Here is an 18662-nt window from a genome sequence, read left to right as displayed (position 1 = left end):
GACGGAGACTTGTGTTGCCTCCGAAACGTCGTGATTTTTGTTTTATTTTATTTTATTTTCATTAATTTTGATGTTTCATCTACGTGACTTTACCGAAAAAACCTAAGAATATGATTCCTTGCAGTCACGAAAGCTTCAAATCTAGAAGGGATACAATAATTATCGCCCACTTGCGCTGCTGCTGCTACTATGACAGCCGTGTCTTTGGCCACCAACGTCACAACTCCCGGTGGGATGTTGTGAGTCGCACGACTTGGCCGTGCCAGTTCGGTGGCAAGACGGATCCCATTTGTCGTGGTGGGGGGGAGGGGGGGTACCGTTCAGAACTCAGCGTCGGCGACGTTGAGAGCTCCGTCACAGTCAATATTTCGCGTCTCTCTCACATGCGCGTGACGGAAGGCAGCTATCGAAGCGCCGGGGTCACCTGAAGGAACGAGGTGTGAACGTTCAGCCGGTCTCGTACTGCCATAGGCAGAGGGGGTGGGGGGGTAAGAGGCCTCCGTGGAAGAGGACACGAGGCCTCTTCATACCCGGAGCTCACGCGTGCTCCCCCACGTATGTTGAGCTGCAGTCGACCGGCAGCGGGGAGGGCCCCCCGGGAGGGCCCTCCCCTCCCCCCTCTCTCGGAGGATGGTGCCAATCTGCACCTCAACCTTGATGATGGCACCAGGACAAACTAAATTTTAAAAAAATTGCTTTTCACCCCAAGAAGGCCTCTTAGGCCATCTGGACCCTCCTCCACGGCGTGAACCCCATACGCACGCGTAGGCTTCGTGCTGTCAGCTCCCCTTTTGGTGGTGCTTCGCAAACGTCTCCCGGTGGGTGGGGTGGGATGGGGTTGTGCCTCCTGATTTCCCTGCCACGTGCACAATGACGCACATGTTTAAATCGCGGCCTGACACTTCTTCAATAGGTACAGCACAGGGAGAACCGCCAGCGCTTGTGGGCAATCGTTAAAATCGCCGCACCTGCTCTGCGCTTTCGTCCTCGTGGCACCCGGGAGTCGCCCTTCCCTCTACGCCTGCAGTGGTTCTTCACCTGGCCTGCACGCATCCCCTTGGGGTGCCAGAAGTCCTCTTCTGGGCGTGCGAGACATGGCCAGATTTTTCGTTTTTAAAAGTTTAATAATCGAAACACAAATTAAACGCGGGCACGTAAGTGCAACTTACTTTGTTTCATCAAACCGGTGTGTTTATTAACATTATACAGTTTGTAAACGATTGAGAACCGAAGGGGTGCAAGGCTGCAGTGAAGGTGAAGAACCACTGGTCTCATCTTGGTTTGAAGCTTTCGTGACTGCAAGAATCCATTACTCTTTGGTTCTTTCGGTAAAGTCACGTAGCAGCAGGACAACTGGATTAGTTGTCCTGCTGTGTCGGTTCCGCCTGATGACGGTCGCTTGTGATGCGATCGAAACGTCGTGATTTTATTTCTACCTACGTGACGTTACCGAAAGAACCAAAAAGTATGAACCACTGGCCTACAGATAGGTGAGCGAAAACAACGCTGCGTGGTGGCGGTGGCGGAGCTAGCCGCCACATTACGAGTCGCAACACAATACGAGTCGCAACACTTTTGTGTTGCGACTCGTATTGTGATTATCCGGCACTGCGCGATTGTCCGGCTGCTTCCAACATTTATCGGCGGTCACCGGGCCGATCTGGCGAAATCGGCAAAACCCCTCCAAAGACTGTACGGTACAGTGAATCCAGTCTTTTTTTACAGCAGGATATTTATTTTTGTCTATTTGTATGCTCACGCCAAATTTCACAAAAGTAAATCAATTTCAAACACTAAAAAAACCTATACACAACACCTAAAAAGCTAACTTTATGCACGAATGTGCAAAAATAAGACATTTTAAAGAATGATTTTGTGATCATCCGGCGTTTTTTAAAACACGGCGCCCCTTCCCCTTGAAGCCGCCGGATAATTGATGATATACTGTAATTATGCTCGATGGTGCACGTGTAATAAGTAAAAAAGAGACGGAAAAATTATCTCACCACCTAATTCACTCGAACCATGGAAAGACAGTTAGTCTCAGTTAACGGTGACATCGGTCAACGTTTTTTTTTTGTGCAGTTAACGTTTAACGCCTCCCTTAGAGGGACTCCCACGGTTTCAACATTTAACGTTACCATTTTCGACTCATGGTCACGTGATTGCGTTATATCATGTGCACCGGGTCACGCCATTTTCAGCCAATCGGAGTCGCTCGTTAAGTGGGGGGGGGCTGAGCCATGCCTGCAGCCAATCAGCTTCGAGCTCAACTGGCTTTGTCCGTTAATGCTTTTAACCACGTGATTCATATATTCGATGAAGTTATTTGTGTGAACATTAGTCGTGGAACGGATTAGAAGGCGTTAACCAAGGGACTACAGTACTAGCCACGGATGAGGAGGCCACCATACTGCTTTTTTGTAACCTAAATGAAGTATCGATGAATTATTATTATCGTGACTTAAAGCTTTAGTGACTGCAGGAATTCATATTCTTTGGGTCTGTCGGTATCTACATGGCTTCACCGAAAGACCCAAAGAATATGTTATTATAGTATTTTGGCTTAAAGCCCTCCACCCAGGAAGGTGGTGGGAATTCATATTCTGCGATTTTTTTACAAATAACAAATCTCATTACCTCCTTCGTAGTCAAGAAAAAGACTTGAATCTGCAAGCACATTATTTGCCATGGCTATCTCCGTATTGCGAACAATGTCACAAATGTTAAAACTGCAAGCTATCCCATTGCACCCGCCACGCCGCCATTGCATCTCCGAGCTGTGCTTTACATAAAGCCACGTCGAAGCTTTGCTTACGACAAACGGGTTTGGATATAAATAAAAGTCAACATTTGGTGGGAATCTATTAAAAATAAAACAAAATACAAGCTAGTTAATGTCTATCGAGTTAACTCACACATGGGACTACTAAATCATGTGAAGGGCCTCATTTTGTCAGATCCGACTCTTCATATTTGATCTTGACTTGAAGCTTTCGTGACTGCAGGAATACATATTCTATGGGTCTTTCGGTAAAGCCACGTAGATAGAAAAATAATAAAAATAGCACGACGTTTCGATCGCAACAGAAGTAATCGTCTTCAGGTGAGCAAGCAATCGTCTCTCACCTGAAGACGATTGCTTGTGTTGTGATCGAAACGTCGTGATATTTGTATTATTTTCTCTCTTCATGTTTTTTTAGTCAGGGTTAAAGAATCAAGTAGTCCTCGTTATCTGGGCCAATTCGAGCAGACTCTCTGGGCTCGCTGACCAGGCGAGAAGGAAGGGTAGAGGGGTGTCAAGCTTTGGGCCCTATGTTATGGCATTCTCCAGGCTGACGTGAGGTCTGCAAGAGAAGCTCTCAATTGGTTGAGCCGCGACAATTCAAAGGTGAAATCTGAGAAGGTCTAACGCCTAGGGGGTCGTCAACCTGTAGATCCGGAGCAACGGTAAACTGGACTTCCATGGAAGTCCTCCACTTCCATGGCAGTCCAGTTTACCATCCAGTTTACCATGATAGTCTAGTTTACCATGGACATCCAGTTTACCATGATAGTCTAGTTTACCATGGACATCCAGTTTACCATGATAGTCTAGTTTACCATGGACATCCAGTTTAACATGATAGTCTAGTTTACCATGATAGTCTAGTTTACCATGATAGTCTAGTTTACCATGATAGTCTAGTTTACCATGGACATCCAGTTTAACATGGAAGTCCAGTTTACTATAGAAGTTCAGTTTACCACGGAAGTCCAGATTACAATAGAAGTTCAGTTGACCTTGAGAGTCTAGTTTACCATGGAAGTCTAGTTTACCATGGAAATCCAGTTTACCATGGGATTCCAGTTCACCATGGAAGTCCAGTTCACCATAGAAAAAAAGTTCATCATGGAGGTCCAGTTTACCATGGAAGTCCAGTTTACCATGGAAGTCCAGTTCACTATGGAAGTCCAGTTTACCATGGGAGTCCAGTTCACCATGGAAAGCCAGTTTACCATGGGAGTCCAGCTTATCGTGGAAGTCCAGTTCACCACGGGAGTCCAGTTTACCATAACGGGCTCATTAAGGGCTGTTCCGTGGCGTTATGTATGAAGGGCCACCGTCTCGTGTTCACTGCGCGTGCATTGCGGCTCTTGAAATACTGGGTTTCTACTGAATTCTAAAGAAAATGTCTCTTCTCGTTGATTTGGTCGCCAACCCCCGTGGTGTGACAGATGTGCGGTGCTATTCGCACGCAAGTGGATGGACATTTGATCCCAGGCAAACTAAAACAGGCAAACATTTAACGTTTACCAGGTAAGGCCCACTGAACTGCTACGTATATATTTTTAAGAAGCGACCCTGGCTATCACAAATGATCGGTCAACGAAGTGGCTATGGGCTTATCAGCATCATCGTCGTGTGGAAATGTATAGCGGCCAAATACTCTAAACCCGTAACGTGGATTCTAAATGTGGAGGGGGAAACCAGGATGACCCGGAGAGAAAATCCACGTTCACACGGGGAGAGGTACACGCAAACTCCCAAATACACAGCAGCAGGCGTGGGGGTTGTGGACGAACCCACGACCTCCTGCATACGAGGCGAGGCAGTTAACATCTCCTAGCTGCGATGATTAAATTATGTAACAGGCATTGTCACCTCGCGATTCGCCAATCCCTAGCTCCACATCGTTAATACACACCGATATGACCATCTTCATAACTATCACCACTTCCACGACAAAAGTATCTATGGGACATTTTTTTGTCAGTGTCAAAAATAAGAATAGGTTTTACCCTTTTTGCCAACAAAAATTATAATAGCTGTTAAGAAGTCCAAAACACCAAATAGATAGCTTTAGTTTTTTTTTGCATATTTTACCAAGAGTAAGATTTGTGGTTAATGCGGACTCGATTTCTTGCAAAAGGTATCTATTTGGTCTATTAACATCTTAACACCTGTTGGATTGCCACAAAGGGTAACACCTCTTCTTATTTTGCATACCACCTCTATCACCACCTTCATGACCATCACCACCTCCATCACCACCTCCATCACCACCTCCATCAACACCTCCACCTCCATCACCACCTCTATCACCACCTCCACCTCCATCATCATCACCATCACCACCTCCATCAACACCTCCATCATCATCACCATCAACACCTCCACCTCCATCACCACCTCCATCACCACCTCTACCGGCTGGGCGGGCCGGGTTGGATCGGCTCAGGCCGGAGCCGGGCGTGCAATCTCTTCCGTTGCCGCCCCCCCCCCCCCCCTCCAGCCTCTCACCCGCGCGAGGTGCAAATGGGGACGACGATGACGAGCACGAGGGTGCAGAAGGCGGCGACCACGAGCGCCACGAGCTTGCAGCGCCGCGCCCGGGCGTGCGCGCGGCCCTTGCGGCGCAGCAGCGAGTCGTAGGAGGGCGCCAGCGAGCGGCCGGGCCGCCTCTCGGAGGGCCAGCAACGCGGCACGCCACCCGCCGCCACCGCTGCCTCGGGGCCGTCGCCAGCGTCGCCGCCGCCCCGGCCCCGCCGGCCCAGCCACGCGCGAGCCTCGTCGTCGTCATCGCCGGTGGAGAAGTCGAGGGAGAAGTCCCGCGGCATCTTGCCACCGACAACGACAACAGACGGGAGGGAGCAGAAGAGATGGTCGTGACCGCCGCCACCCTTCCACGACCCCAAGTCGTCACAGAGTTGTTGACACCCTTGTTTGTAGCCACACAGATCCCAGGGAGTTTAGCACGTGGCAGTAGTAGTAGGGCGTTCACGACCAATATTATCCATAATAGAGGTTTTTTGTTGGGTTCGATTTGGGTTCAATTTGGGTTTAGATTTGGGTTTAGATTTGGGTTCGATTTGGGTTTAGATTTGGGTTCGATTTGGGTTTAGATTTGGGTTCGATTTGGATTTAGATTTGGGTATAGATTTGGGTTCGATTTGGGTTTAGATTTGGGTTCGATTTGGGTTTAGATTTGGGTTCGATTTGGATTGAGATTTGGGTATAGATTTGGGTTAGATTTGGGTTAGATTTGGGTTTGATTTGGGTTTAGATTTGGGTTCGATTTGGGTTCGATTTGGGTTCGATTTGGATTCGATTTGGGTTCGATTTGGGTTAGAGTTGGGTTCGATTTGGGTTTACATTTGGGTTTAGATTTGGGTTCGATTTGGGTTCGATTTTGGTTTAAATTTGGGTTCGATTTGGGTTCGATTTGTGTTCCATTTGGGTTCGATCGCTCCCATTGGGCTTCCTAATATGGGAAGGAAGGGGGCCTCCAGCGGACCGCGGAAGTGCGTCTGAAAGCGCCGCGCGATGCGGCCGGACCACCGCCTTTGATGGCTTTGCCCAAAACATTTGCCGCTGTGAGGATGAGCAGAGATGGTGGTTCAGAGCTCCACGACGAGATCAGCGAGGTTCTCGTGGTTCTATTTGTGATGGGCAGGGTCACTTCTGACGAAAAAGAGACGACACAGCTCGGTGGGCCTTCCTTACCTGGTAAGATTACAAAATCAACTGAGTTCATCATCATCATCATGATCATCCATGGGGGCAGAGAGGCCACTGGCGTCGGTGTCCACTGCCACATCTCGTCAGTTGTTTCCCATTCTCCTCTCTCGGCCTCGTATTGGCGATATGCAAAGAGTGGCGCGCCGCGTCTTTTTGGAAACCAAATCTCTGAATGTTACGATTATTACATTCTCTGAGAGCTCTTCCTCATTTTCCTCTTACATTTGTCCGATTTAGTTTTTATTTTAAAAAACCGGTTGAATGTTCGTACACATACGACTTTGTTAGGGGTGGCCGAGTCACGATCGGCCCCTCCCCTGCCCCCCCCCACACTCACCGCCGACTCGCGTGGACACCTCCTGGCCTGCGGCGTCCACGAGGCGTGCTCGTGGACGCTCCACACCGACTCGGGCCCCGCCAGGGCCACCCCGCCGGGCCCACGGCACCCGCGCTCGCGCCCCCGGCCCCCCGGGAGGCCCCCGCCCCGCGCCCGCCCCGAGCCCCCCCCCGCGACCCCCGCCGAGCGGCGGGACGGGACTCCGGCGGCGTCGCCGCGGGGGTCGCGGGGGTCGCGGGGGTCGCGGGGGGCCCCCGGCACCGCCGCCGAGCCGCCCGGCGCGCTGAGCACGGTGTCGCTACGCGGGAGCAGAGCAGCGTAGAGGCCCAGGCGCTGGTACGGGGGGGGGGGGGGCCGCAGAGATGGGGGGGGGGGGCAGCAGGAGGGAGAGACGCGGTCACAACCGGCCACTTTGGCCCCCGCCTTCACCCTCACGGTCACCAAGACCAACACCGCCGCCATTCGCCACTCGGTGTCGGTGACGTCACCACGACGCCTGTGCCAGGCCAGGTGCACGTTGAGGCCATGTGACGTGCCGAAGGTTCGCTGGCAGGAGGTCTCGGGACAGACCCAGCAGGTGCCATGGGTTGGCTGACTGAGATCACCTGAAGATGCACCACCAGCTGTACTGTGCCAACTTGCTGAATTTTATCCGCCCGGTGCTCTGCACGTTGTTGTGAGCGTCGCTCCTCTTCCCTCCGTTGTTGTTGGAGGGCGACTGCCTCCAACTGCCCAGCAGCGTCCTTCACGAGCCTCCTCCACAGAGGCCGATCTTGACACCGCTGGTACCAGTCGTCAGCAAGTCCCACCAACTCCACAGCGCCTCACGATCACAACCACTACAACCACCACCACCCTCACAAGGACCACCATCACGACCACAACCACCCCCACAACAACTACCACCACCACCCCCACAACAACTACCCCCACCACCCCCACAACAACTACCCCCACCACCACCCCCACCCCCCACTCACCTGCGGGTCGCTCCACCCCTGACTCGGCGCTCTCTCCCTGCCGCCGCGGCACCTGCGCTCCCTCGCGCAGCCCTCCGCCCTGCCCAGGCTGTGGGCGGCTCCCGCCCCCCCCGCCCACCCCGCCCCCCCCGCGCCCCCCGCCGGCGGCTCCCCGGGGACGGCGCAGAGCGACACCCACGAGCCGCGAGCCGCCGCCGCGGCCGCCGCCGCCGCTGCCCCGCCGGGGTCGGCGGCGCTGAACGAGCGGCTCCGCCGGTCCAGCGGCGCCGAGCGCGGAGCGGCCGCCCCGCGAGACCTCGAGCCGTGGAGGAAGCCCTCGTCCTGGGGGCGTCGGGGGCGACGGAGGCAATGGTCAGGCATTGGGTGGATGGTGCGTTGGGTCAATGAGCATTGGTCAGGCATTGGGTCAACGGTGAATGGGTCGATGGGGCATTGGTCAGGCATTGGGTCAACGGTGAATGGGTCGATGGGGCATTGGTCAGGCATTGAGTCAATGGACATTGGGTCGATGAGCATTGCTCAGGCAGGAACAATAGGTATTGGTCAGGCAGAGTGAATGGGTATTGGTCAGGCAGAGTGAATGGGTATTAGTCAGGCAGAGTGAATGGGTATTGGTCAGGCATTGGGTCAATGGACATTGGATCAATGAGCATTCAGTCAATGAGCATAGGTCAGGCATTGGGTCAACGAGCATCGTTGATCTCCCAACCTGCGACGCTTCCGCCGAGGCCGACACGGACGCCGACGTGGATCTGTAGGAGTGCTCCTTCGCCGCCGCCGCTCCTCCCGCTCCTCCTCCTCCATCCCCGACGGTGCCTGCGCCGCCCTTGGTGGAGGCTGCGGCCGCTTTCCCCGCAGCAGGAGCAGCAGCAGCAGCCGCCGCAGCCGCAGCAGCGGAGGCGGCGGCCGCGGCGCTCCCCACTTCGACGACGTTGGCCGCCGCGTGCCTGTGGCGGACCAGCCTCGGAGTCGCTCCGGCGGAGACGGAGATCATTCCCCCACCGAGCTGCCGCTGCTGGTGCTGCTGGTGCTGCTGCTGGTGCTGCTGCTGGTGGTGCGACGGCTGCAGCTGATCGGTCGACGAGGAGAGTGAGGAGGGTGGCGGAGGCGGGACAATGCGCGCGTCGAGCTGGTCGAGTTTGACGAGCACCTGGGACACTTCGCCGCGCACTCCCGCGAGCGCCTCGAGGCGGCGCTCCATCTCGACGACGCGCTGCGCCAGCTCCGAGACGCTCGCCTCCAGCTCCTCGGGCTCCCGCTGCAGCTCGAGACTCGCGGTCAAAACGTCGGCCTCCTCCTCCTCCTCGCCGTGATGGTGGTGGTGGAGGTGGTGACGATGGTGATCACGGTGGTGATGATGGTCGTCGTTGTCATCGTCGTCGTCGTCATCGTCGTCGTCATCCCTCGTGCCGAGGGAGCGGTGATGGCCTCGCTGCAGACGTTCGCGTTTCTGCTGGATGTTCGGCTGCCGCTGCTGCTGTTGCTGTTGTTGATGGTGGTTGTGGTGGTTGTGGAGGAGGAGATGGTGGTGGTGCTCTTGTTGTTGCTGTTGCAGGTGTTGTTGATTGTGTGGCTGCTCATCGTCGGGTTGCTCGCGACTGTATTGTTGAAGTTGATGGAGGTGCTGGTGGTGCTGGTGGTGGTCTTCGCTTTGCTGCTGCTGCTGCTGATGCTGATGTGGATCGTGGTGATTATGATTCTCGAAAGAAAGTTGCTGCTGTAGCTGCTGCTGTAGCTCTTGCTGCTGCTGCTGATGATACAATTGCTTCGGCTCATAAAGATGATGAGACGGCTGCTGATGATGATGACGCTGCTGATGATGGAGTAGATCGCGACTGTGACGCCGCTGCTGCTGAGAATGATGATGCTGCTCCTGCTGATGATGATGCTGATGACGATGCTGCTGCTGATGATGATGCCTCCCGTGATGCCTCTTCCCGTGTGCGTGCCGCTCGCCGTTTTGAACTTCGCGCCGGGCAAACCGCCGCGCTGCCTCCTCCTGGTCCTCCCCCGCGTCTCCGTGCCGCGTCCTTCGCTCCTTCTCAAGATCGCGACCTCCGGACACGGGCGAGGCGGGCACCGAGCGACAGGATCGCGCCGCGGGCAGCGGCGGGGACCCGTCGGGTGGGGAGTTCCCCTCGGGGATGGAGCCGAGCCTCGGCGGGGGACCGCCCCTGCTGAACTGGGCGGCGAAACCGGCCTTGGCGACGCGCGCGGCGACGCCGTTGCCCAGGATGGAGTCGGCGAACGCGTGCGGCTGGTGCTGATGATGCTGATGATGATCGTCTTGCTGCTGCAGTTGCTGCTGCTGATGCTGCTGATAATGATCGTCTTGCTTCTGCAGTTGCTGCTGATGATGATGATGCTCGTCTTGCAGCTGATGCTGCTGCAGTTGCTGATGATGATGATGATTCTCGTCTTGCTGCTGATGCTGCAGGACATTATGAAGGTTCATGATGTGATGCTTCTGAACCAGCTGGAAGGGGTTATTTTGGAAATAGTGCTGCTGCTGTAGATGTTGTTGATGTTGTTGATGTTGCATGTGATCGCTGCACGCACGCTGCTGATAGGCCTGATGGTGCTCGACCGCGTGGCGTGGAGCCAAAACATCACCAACAACACCAACAACACCACCACCACCACCGTGACGGCGCCCACCACCGCTGCCACCACCTTCCAGGCGAGGGTCGAGCTCGTCCAGCAAGCCGAACATTGCGCCGAAGTCGATGGAGTCTTCTGCGTCGGCGAAGCTGCGCTCCGTGTTGGTGCAGTAGCCCGTGTCGGCGGACGACTCCTTGGAGAAGTAGCGGCGATGAGGTCCCTTGAAGGCGCCGCGGGACAAATCGCCCGCGTATCCCTCCGCGTCCATCGAGTCGTCCGTCTCGATGGTGCGGTTATGATTGGCGGTGGTGATGGGTTGCGGTTGGTGCTGATGGTGGTGGTGTTGTTGTTGGTGGTGGTGGTGGTGTTGGAGGTGTTGCTGTTGCAGGTGTTGGAAGCCGCCGTGTCTCTGGGAGGCGAGGGAGGGCGACGCGAATGAGTGGAGGCTGCTGGAGCTCTCCATGGTGCTGGGACGAGAGGGGGCGGGCCGGGGGGACGCGTCTCAGGCGCAGCCACCGGCACCTTGGGGGGCCCCTTGCCTGAGCCGGGCCTGCGGCCTGCCCCACGTCGAGCGATGTGGAGCGATGTGGAGTAAGCGTCGCCACTAGGGAGACAAAGGCGTGCGTGTCGTTCCGGCTGTCATTGGTGCTACTCGCCAATAGCACTTGCCCCAACAGTCCGTTTTAAAGGCTATACGGGGGATCTTGGTCTTCGTGATCATAATTAATGTGAATATGTTAATGGTCGGAGCGGAAGTGTAGCGATTAGCGCGCTTTGCTACGAACCCGGCGACCCGAGTTCGATTCCCGCTCACTCTGAACCCCGGTCGTGGGCCTCCCCTAGGTCGACTCAGCCTTAAGTTAGAACCCGGTGCCGAGTGCAGTGAACTGACACAACCTCCCTACCTGAGTATGCCAATCACAAATTGTCCTGGCAAAATGTATCGATGCTCAATTTCGCTATCAAATAGCCAGACAGCTAGCAGCTCACGCCGAGCAGAATCAGAATCTTTATCCTGGAAGGAATCCGATGAGCTATGAAGCTCTTTTCCCACAGGTGTCCGGTCGGGGCAGGCCAACAAAGTACAACTACAAATGATATAAAACGCGCTCGGAGTCCAAAGTGTAGGAACGGTAAGCAAGTCACGCAAAATAACGAAGGCGTATTACTACAAATTGTCGATTTTTCAACACAAAATGCAAACTTGGAGCGAGGCAGAAATACAACAACAACAGTCCTAGGCCACACCAAGACAACAACAACAACAACACAGTCCCTCAATAGCACTGCACATTTCAAATGGGACTATCCATGACACACGGGCAAGGATCAAGGTTACAAGAACATCGCATTTGCAAATGTGGCCATAATCCCGCACTAAATCCTTCTGCCTGCAGCAGAGGTGAGCTGTGTTTGCTCGGTTCATTGCCTTGCGCTACGATCACAGGTGGGGTTGGGGAACAGCGACTCGGGGTCGCACTTTGTGCGTTCAGGGTCCGTGGCTCTGCCGAAGAATCATTCATCACCATGATGGTGGTGATGGTGGCAGTAGTGGGGGGGTGGGGGTGCGGACCCCGTGGTTGCGGCCTGAGAATCCAAACATCATCCCCTCTAGAGCCAGAGGCCGTCCCGAGGGTGCGGCGGCGAAGAGGCGGGGGAGTGGGGGCGGGTGGCGAAGGGGGCGGAGGAGGGGGGTGGCGGGGGGGCCTCGGCGAATTCGAGCTCGATTCCCGCTCACGGCCACCACCAACAACAGTGACGATTATTTGAACCGGTCCTGGGACTTTCCTAGATCGACTCAGCCTCACATGAGTACCTGCTGCGGTGTGTAAGCATCGCCACTGGTGAGACAAAGGCGGCCGGGCGTGGTGTGGGCAACCCAACCCCTCGTGCACCGTTCCGGCCTTCATTGATGCTCACTAACAGCACTTTCCCCAACAGTCTGTAAGTCTATACGGGGGATCTTTGTCTTTGTGGCCAAGCTGCACATGGCTCTCCTGTGATCTCCGTAGCGCTGTGCAGGCAGCAGCAGCGGCAGCAGCAGCCAGGGTTGATGGATCACCACGCAGAGTGATGGTGGTGCGGAACCCCCTTCCTACCCGTGGGTAGGCGTCGAGGAGGAGCCGTTACCGCCTGGCTCTGCCAGGAGAAGGCGGCTGTGGGATCGAGAGCATGCCCCTCGCACGCGTGGGGGTTTCTCATTTGTCTCCAGGTGCCCCAGTTTCCTCCCACTCATAGTCAAGCACGGAGGGAGAGATAACACCTTAATATATAGAGGGCCGCGGAGCTTGGACAATCGTTGGAAGCACCACCGCGTCTGTGGTTCCTCCTAACGCCTCTGAGCCGTCCTCTCTCTCTCTCTCTGAGTCGTCCTCTCTCTGAGTCGTCCTCTCTCTCTGAGCCGTCCTCTTCCTCTCTGAGTCGTCCTCTCTCTGAGTCGTCCTCTCTCTGAATCGTCCTCTCTCTCTCTGAGTCGTCCCCCTGTCTCTCTCTGTGTCGTCTTCTCTCTCTCTCTCGCTCTTTGCGTCGTCCGCTTTTTCTACGAGAGCGAGCTGATGATCGTCATTATCAATGGAGGTGGTTGTGTAGAGACGGTGTGAGAATGCCCCATACCTGAGACTCTGTGCTCGTGGCTTGCCCGAGCTTGGCAGCAGATGTCTCGCTCCGAACCTGCGATATATACAGGGTGGCCAAAAGTCAGGACACATAGGGTTGTTATATTTATTTTAACGAATTACGAAGGGGTTTAATTTATTTTTACAAATGTTTAAACCGACTTCCATTAACAAGAATGCATGATGCATGGTTTCTCTTTTGAAATTAATTTCGGACTCATTACACATTGCACATTACTCATTACACATTACAGGTGAATCAATCGGTACATTTTCTTTAAACCAACATACAATCTGAAAAGGCAAAGACAGAAGAAGAAAACTAGATACAGTAGTAAAATTGATAAGATGAGATAAAAAAAACATTCAAGAATAATAAATTAATATATGTTAAGGCCGGTGTTTATGAAAATCTAATAACCCTATTTGTCTTGACTCACACCCTCTCTACACAACCACCTTCATTGATCACAACAAGTATCAGCTCGTAGAGAGAGAGAGGACGACTCAGAGAGAGAGAGGGGACGACTCAGAGAGAGGGGACGACTCAGAGAGAGGGGACGACTCAGAGAGAGAGAGGATGACTCAGAGAGAGAAAGAGGGCGACTCAATGAGAGAGGACGACTCAGGGAGAGAGAGGGCGACTCAGAGAGAGAGAGAGAGAGAGGGGACGACTCAGAGAGAGAGGACGACTCAGAGAGAGAGAGGACGACTCAGAGAGAGAAAGAGGGGACGACTCAGAGGGAGAGGACGACTCAGAGAGAGAGGACGACTCAGAGAGAGAGAGGACGACTCAGAGAGAGAAAGAGGACGACTCAGAGAGAGAGAGAGGACGACTCAGAGAGAGAGAGAGGACGACTCAGAGAGAGAGAGGACGGCTCAGAGAGAGGGGACGACTCAGAGAGAGAGGACGACTTAGAGAGAGAGGACGACTCCGAGAGAGAGAGGACCACTCAGAGAGAGAGAAAGAGGACGACTCAGAGAGAGAGGGGACGACTCAGAGAGGGAGGGGACGACTCAGAGAGAGAGAGGGGACGACTCAGAGAGAGAGGGGACGACTCAGGGAGAGAGAGAGGACGACTCAGAGAGAGAGAGGACGACTCAGAGAGAAAGAGAGAGAACGACTCAGAGAGAGAGGGCGACTCAGAGAGGGGACGACTCAGAGAGAGAGGGGACGACTCAGAGAGAGAGAGGACGACTCAGAGAGAGAGGGGACGACTCAGAGAGAGAGGGGACGACTCAGAGAGAGAGAGGACGACTCAGAGAGAGAGGGGACGACTCAGAGAGAGAGAGGACGACTCAGAGAGAGAGAGAGGACGACTCAGAGAGAGAGAGGACGATTCAGAGAGAGAGAGAGAAGGCGACTCAGAAAGAGGGGACGACTCAGAGAGAGAGGGGACGACTCAGAGAGAGAGGACGACTCAGAGGAGCCAGGGACCACAGACGAGGAGTGGGAAGGCAGCAGAAGCAGCAGCAGGAGCCACACAGTGGCTGGGAGCCGGGGGTACCAACGATTGCCCGCGCTCTGCTGACCTCTATATATGAAGGTGGTTATCGGCCCAATTAAACGGTGGATCTCTCTTCCTCCGTGCAGGAATATTTTTACATGTATCACTTCCTTATGTATATGCACAAGCATCCGTGTTCACGTGTGTTCGCGTGCACTGTTCGTGTGTGTCTGTGTACGTGGGGAGTGGTGCCAGCACTTGCCCCAACAGTCTGTCGGGCTATGCGGGGGCGTGGTGCTGGCCATCCACCCCCTCGTGCGTCGTTCCAGCCTTCATGGGCGTTGCTGCTCGTCTCTAACAGCTCTTGCCCCAACAGTCTGTTCAAGGCTACACAGGGGAGCTTTGTCTTTGTGGTGAATGCATGTGTGCATGTTCAGTGACGTCACTGGAGGCAATGATTGAGAGTGGGCTTTCAGCCAATCAATACCCCTCCCCTCTTCACCCCCCCCCCCCCCCGTAGCATTACAAGACGGTGCAGTTGCTGTTTGCGAGCATCTATTACAGTGAGGGAAAAAAGTATTTGATCCCCTGCTGATTTTGTACGTTTGCCCACTAACAAAGAAATGATCAGTCTATAATTTTAATGGTAGGTTTATTTGAACAGTGAGAGACAGAATAACAACAACAAAATCCAGAAAAACGCATGTCAAAAATGTTATAAATTGATTTGCATTTTAATGAGGGAAATAAGTATTTGACCCCCTCTCAATCAGAAAGATTTCTGGCTCCCAGGTGTCTTTTATACAGGCAACGAGCTGAGATTAGGAGCACACTCTTAAAGGGAGTGCTCCTAATCTCAGCTTGTTACCTGTATAAAAGACACCTGTTCACAGAAGCAATCAATCAATCAGATTCCAAACTCTCCACCATGGCCAAGACCAAAGAGCTCTCCAAGGATGTCAGGGACAAGATTGTAGACCTACACAAGGCTGGAATGGGCTACAAGACCATCGCCAAGCAGCTTGGTGAGAAGGTGACAACAGTTGGTGCGATTATTCGCAAATGGAAGAAACACAAAATAACTGTCAATCTCCCTCGGCCTGGGGCTCCATGCAAGATCTCACCTCATGGAGTTGCAATGATCATGAGAATGGTGAGGAATCAGCCCAGAACTACACTACAAGGTCCCCCTGCTCAAGAAAGCACATATACATGTCCGTATGAAGTTTGCCAATGAACATCTGAATGATTCAGAGAACAACTGGGTGAAAGTGTTGTGGTCAGATGAGACCAAATTGGAGCTCTTTGCCATCAACTCAACTCGCCGTGTTTGGAGGAGGAGGAATGCTGCCTATGACCCCAAGAACACCATCCCCACCGTCAAACATGGAGGTGGAAACATTATGCTTTGGGGGTGTTTTTCTGCTAAGAGGACAGGACAGGACAACTTCACCGCATCAAAGGGACGATGGACGGGGCCATGTACCGTCAAATCTTGGGTGAGAACCTCCTTCCCTCAGCCAGGGCATTGAAAATGGGTCGTGGATGGGTATTCCAGCATGACAATGACCCAAAACACACGGCCAAGGCAACAAAGGAGTGGCTCAAGAAGAAGCACATTAATGTCCTGGAGTGGCCTAGCCAGTCTCCAGACCTTAATCCCATAGAAAATCTGTGGAGGGAGCTGAAGGTTCGAGTTGCCAAACGTCAGCCTCGAAACCTTAATGACTTGGAGAAGATCTGCAAAAGAGGAGTGGGACAAAATCCCTCCTGAGATGTGTGCAAACGTGGTGGCCAACTACAAGAAACGTCTGACCTCTGTGATTGCCAACAAGGGTTTTGCCACAAAGTACTAAGTCATGTTTTGCAGAGGGGTCAAATACTTATTTCCCTCATTAAAATGCAAATCAATTTATAAAATTTTTGACATGCGTTTTTCTGGATTGTGTTGTTGTTATTCTGCCTCTCGCTGTTCAAATAAACCTACCATTTAAATTATAGACTGATCATTTCTTTGTCAGTGGGAAAACGTACAAAATCAGCAGGGGATCAAATACTGTTTTTCCTCATTGTAATGCAGATGCACAGTGGATAGCGGGAGGTCTGCTGAGCAGCAACACACATGAATGGCTTGGTTGTACTGGAATTGAACCGGGGTTCGCGAAGGTAGTCGGTGAAGGTGTGACCCCCCCTCCCCCCCACACTTATAGCCTCTAACAGGCTGTTGGATGGGCAATGAGTTAGCGAGTAGCAGCAGCACCCATGAAGGCCGGCACGGCGCACGAGGGGGTGGGTGGCCAGCACCACGCCCGGCCGCCTTTGTCTCCCTCGCGGCGATGCTCACAGTGTAGCTCATTTGAGGCTGAGTCGACCTAGGGGGAGGCCCCCAGCAACAGTTCTGATATTTCGTCACCGATGTCTGTGGCGAAGCGAACTCGGGGCTCGCTCTGCCGGCTTCGTTGGCGCAGTGCAGCGCCAACCGCTGCGCCACCGCTCCCGACTCACACAAACACACAAACTAACACATACACATACATACACACACACAGTCACACACATACACACACACATACACACACACGCACACAAACACACAAACACACACATACACACACACATACACACACAAACACACACACAGACACACACACAAACATACACACACACACTCAAACACACAAACATACAGAAAAGACAACGATCCCCCGTTTAGCCCTGAACATTTGGGGGCAAGTGCTATTATGTTAAAGCGAGCACCCCAGAAAGATCCCCTCTCTCTCCATCCCTCTCTCGCTGTTAATTCACTCCCGCTCACTCTCTCGCTCTCCCCACCACTCCCCCCTCTCTCTCTCTGCATTCATTCTCTTAAATGAATTCCCTTATGCTGCACCTCCTTATCAACATTCATAATGATGCACACGCGCACGCACCATATACACAGATGGGTGCTATAAATGCATTTGCTCATGAGCATTTATTACATCCGACGAGGACACATGAATAATATCACACACACACTACATAGACATTATATCACACACGCACACTGCATAGACATTACAGCATGTGCATTGTGCTCGGGTTAATGTGTACTGCGTGTCTTTAGTATGTACACATGTCCACACATAATGATATGCACGTGTGTGTGAGCGCATTCATGTTTATGAATTATGCAGCATGCGCATATCTCGTGTGTGTGTGTGTGCGCCTGTGTGTGTGTGCGTGTGATTTGTATGTACAGTACTGTATGTATCTGTGTGTCTTCATATGTGTGTGTGTGCATATGTGTGTGTGCACATGTGTGTGTTGTGTGTACATATCTGCGTGCCATTTGTGTGTATGTGTACATATGTGTGTGTGAGTGCCCACATATACGTGTGTGTATACATGTCTTCAGGTTCACATGTGTGTACATGTGTGTGTGTGCATGTGTGCGTGTGCATGTGTGTGGACATGTGTGTGGACATGTGTGTGGACATGTGTGTGGACATGTGTGCACGTAGTTGAGAGTCTGTCTGCGTGTTGGCCACCCACCCCCTCATGTACCGTGCCGGCCTTCAAAGGTGCTCGCTAACAGCCCTTGCCCCAAAAGCCCGTTAGAGGCTATACAGGGACCTTTACATGTGTCTTTGTGGGCGTCTGTGTGTGCATGTGTGTGTGTGCATACACAGACGGCGCATACCGATGCGATGGTGGACGCAACTTGCGATCATTCTCGACTCTCCATTGAAGCCGGTATCTCGTTCTCTCTCTCTGCCTCTCCCTCCGTCTCCGTTTCTCTGTCTCCCTCCCAATCTCCCTCCTCTTCCTCCTCCTCCTCCCGCGCTCTCTCTGCCTCCCACTCTCCCCCCCTCTCTCCCTCTCTATGCCACTGCCTCCTCCCACGCACACGCGCACACTCTCTATGCGTCGTCTCTTCCCCACGCTGGCTCTCCCTCTCTCTGCGTCTCCCCCGTCTCTCCCACACTTATCTATATGTCTCTGTCTCTATCCCCCCACATGCGTTACCCTCCTCCTGGTCTCTCTGTTCATCCCTCCCAGAATCTCCCTGCGTGCTTATCTCTCTCACGTTCACTCTCACTGAAGCTAACGCTCCAATCCCACGGGGTACAACAGCCTTCCGGATTGTATGCGAGAGGTGTGCTGTTATCGATAACCTATTAAATGCCGGTTACACCA

General features: G+C 53.3%; 1 protein-coding gene across 1 annotated transcript; it reads right to left on the bottom strand.

Annotated features, from left to right (window-relative positions):
* Window positions 1–316: 316 nt before the first annotated feature.
* On the bottom strand, window positions 317–18311 carry LOC144950746 (uncharacterized). The gene is made up of 7 exons (XM_078880819.1): window positions 18166–18311; window positions 16828–17001; window positions 13034–13090; window positions 8529–11024; window positions 7820–8140; window positions 6840–7172; window positions 317–5601 (listed from the first exon to the last, which is right to left on the bottom strand). The coding sequence occupies exons 4-7, from the start codon at window positions 10881–10883 to the stop codon at window positions 5281–5283; spliced, it is 3330 nt and encodes a 1109-aa protein (XP_078736945.1). The 5' UTR covers window positions 10884–11024; window positions 13034–13090; window positions 16828–17001; window positions 18166–18311; the 3' UTR covers window positions 317–5280.
* Between the last annotated feature and the right edge of the window lie 351 nt (window positions 18312–18662).

Source organism: Lampetra fluviatilis, chromosome 59 (assembly GCF_964198595.1).
Source record: "Lampetra fluviatilis chromosome 59, kcLamFluv1.1, whole genome shotgun sequence".
Classification (NCBI taxonomy): Eukaryota; Metazoa; Chordata; class Hyperoartia; order Petromyzontiformes; family Petromyzontidae; genus Lampetra; species Lampetra fluviatilis.
Note: the sequence above shows the minus strand (reverse complement) of the source record. Positions and strands in the feature narration are given on the sequence as shown.

Excerpts from the sequence above, each read along its gene's own strand:
- LOC144950746 (XM_078880819.1), bottom strand. The coding sequence starts at position 10,883 with ATGGAGAGCTCCAGCAGCCTCCACTCATTCGCGTCGCCCTCCCTCGCC. Across the intron at positions 8,141-8,528 it reads CCTCGGCGGAAGCGTCGCAG|GACGAGGGCTTCCTCCACGG; the intron begins GTTGGGAGATCA and ends CGACGCCCCCAG. Across the intron at positions 5,602-6,839 it reads GGTGTCCACGCGAGTCGGCG|ATGCCGCGGGACTTCTCCCT; the intron begins GTGAGTGTGGGG and ends GTCGGTGGCAAG.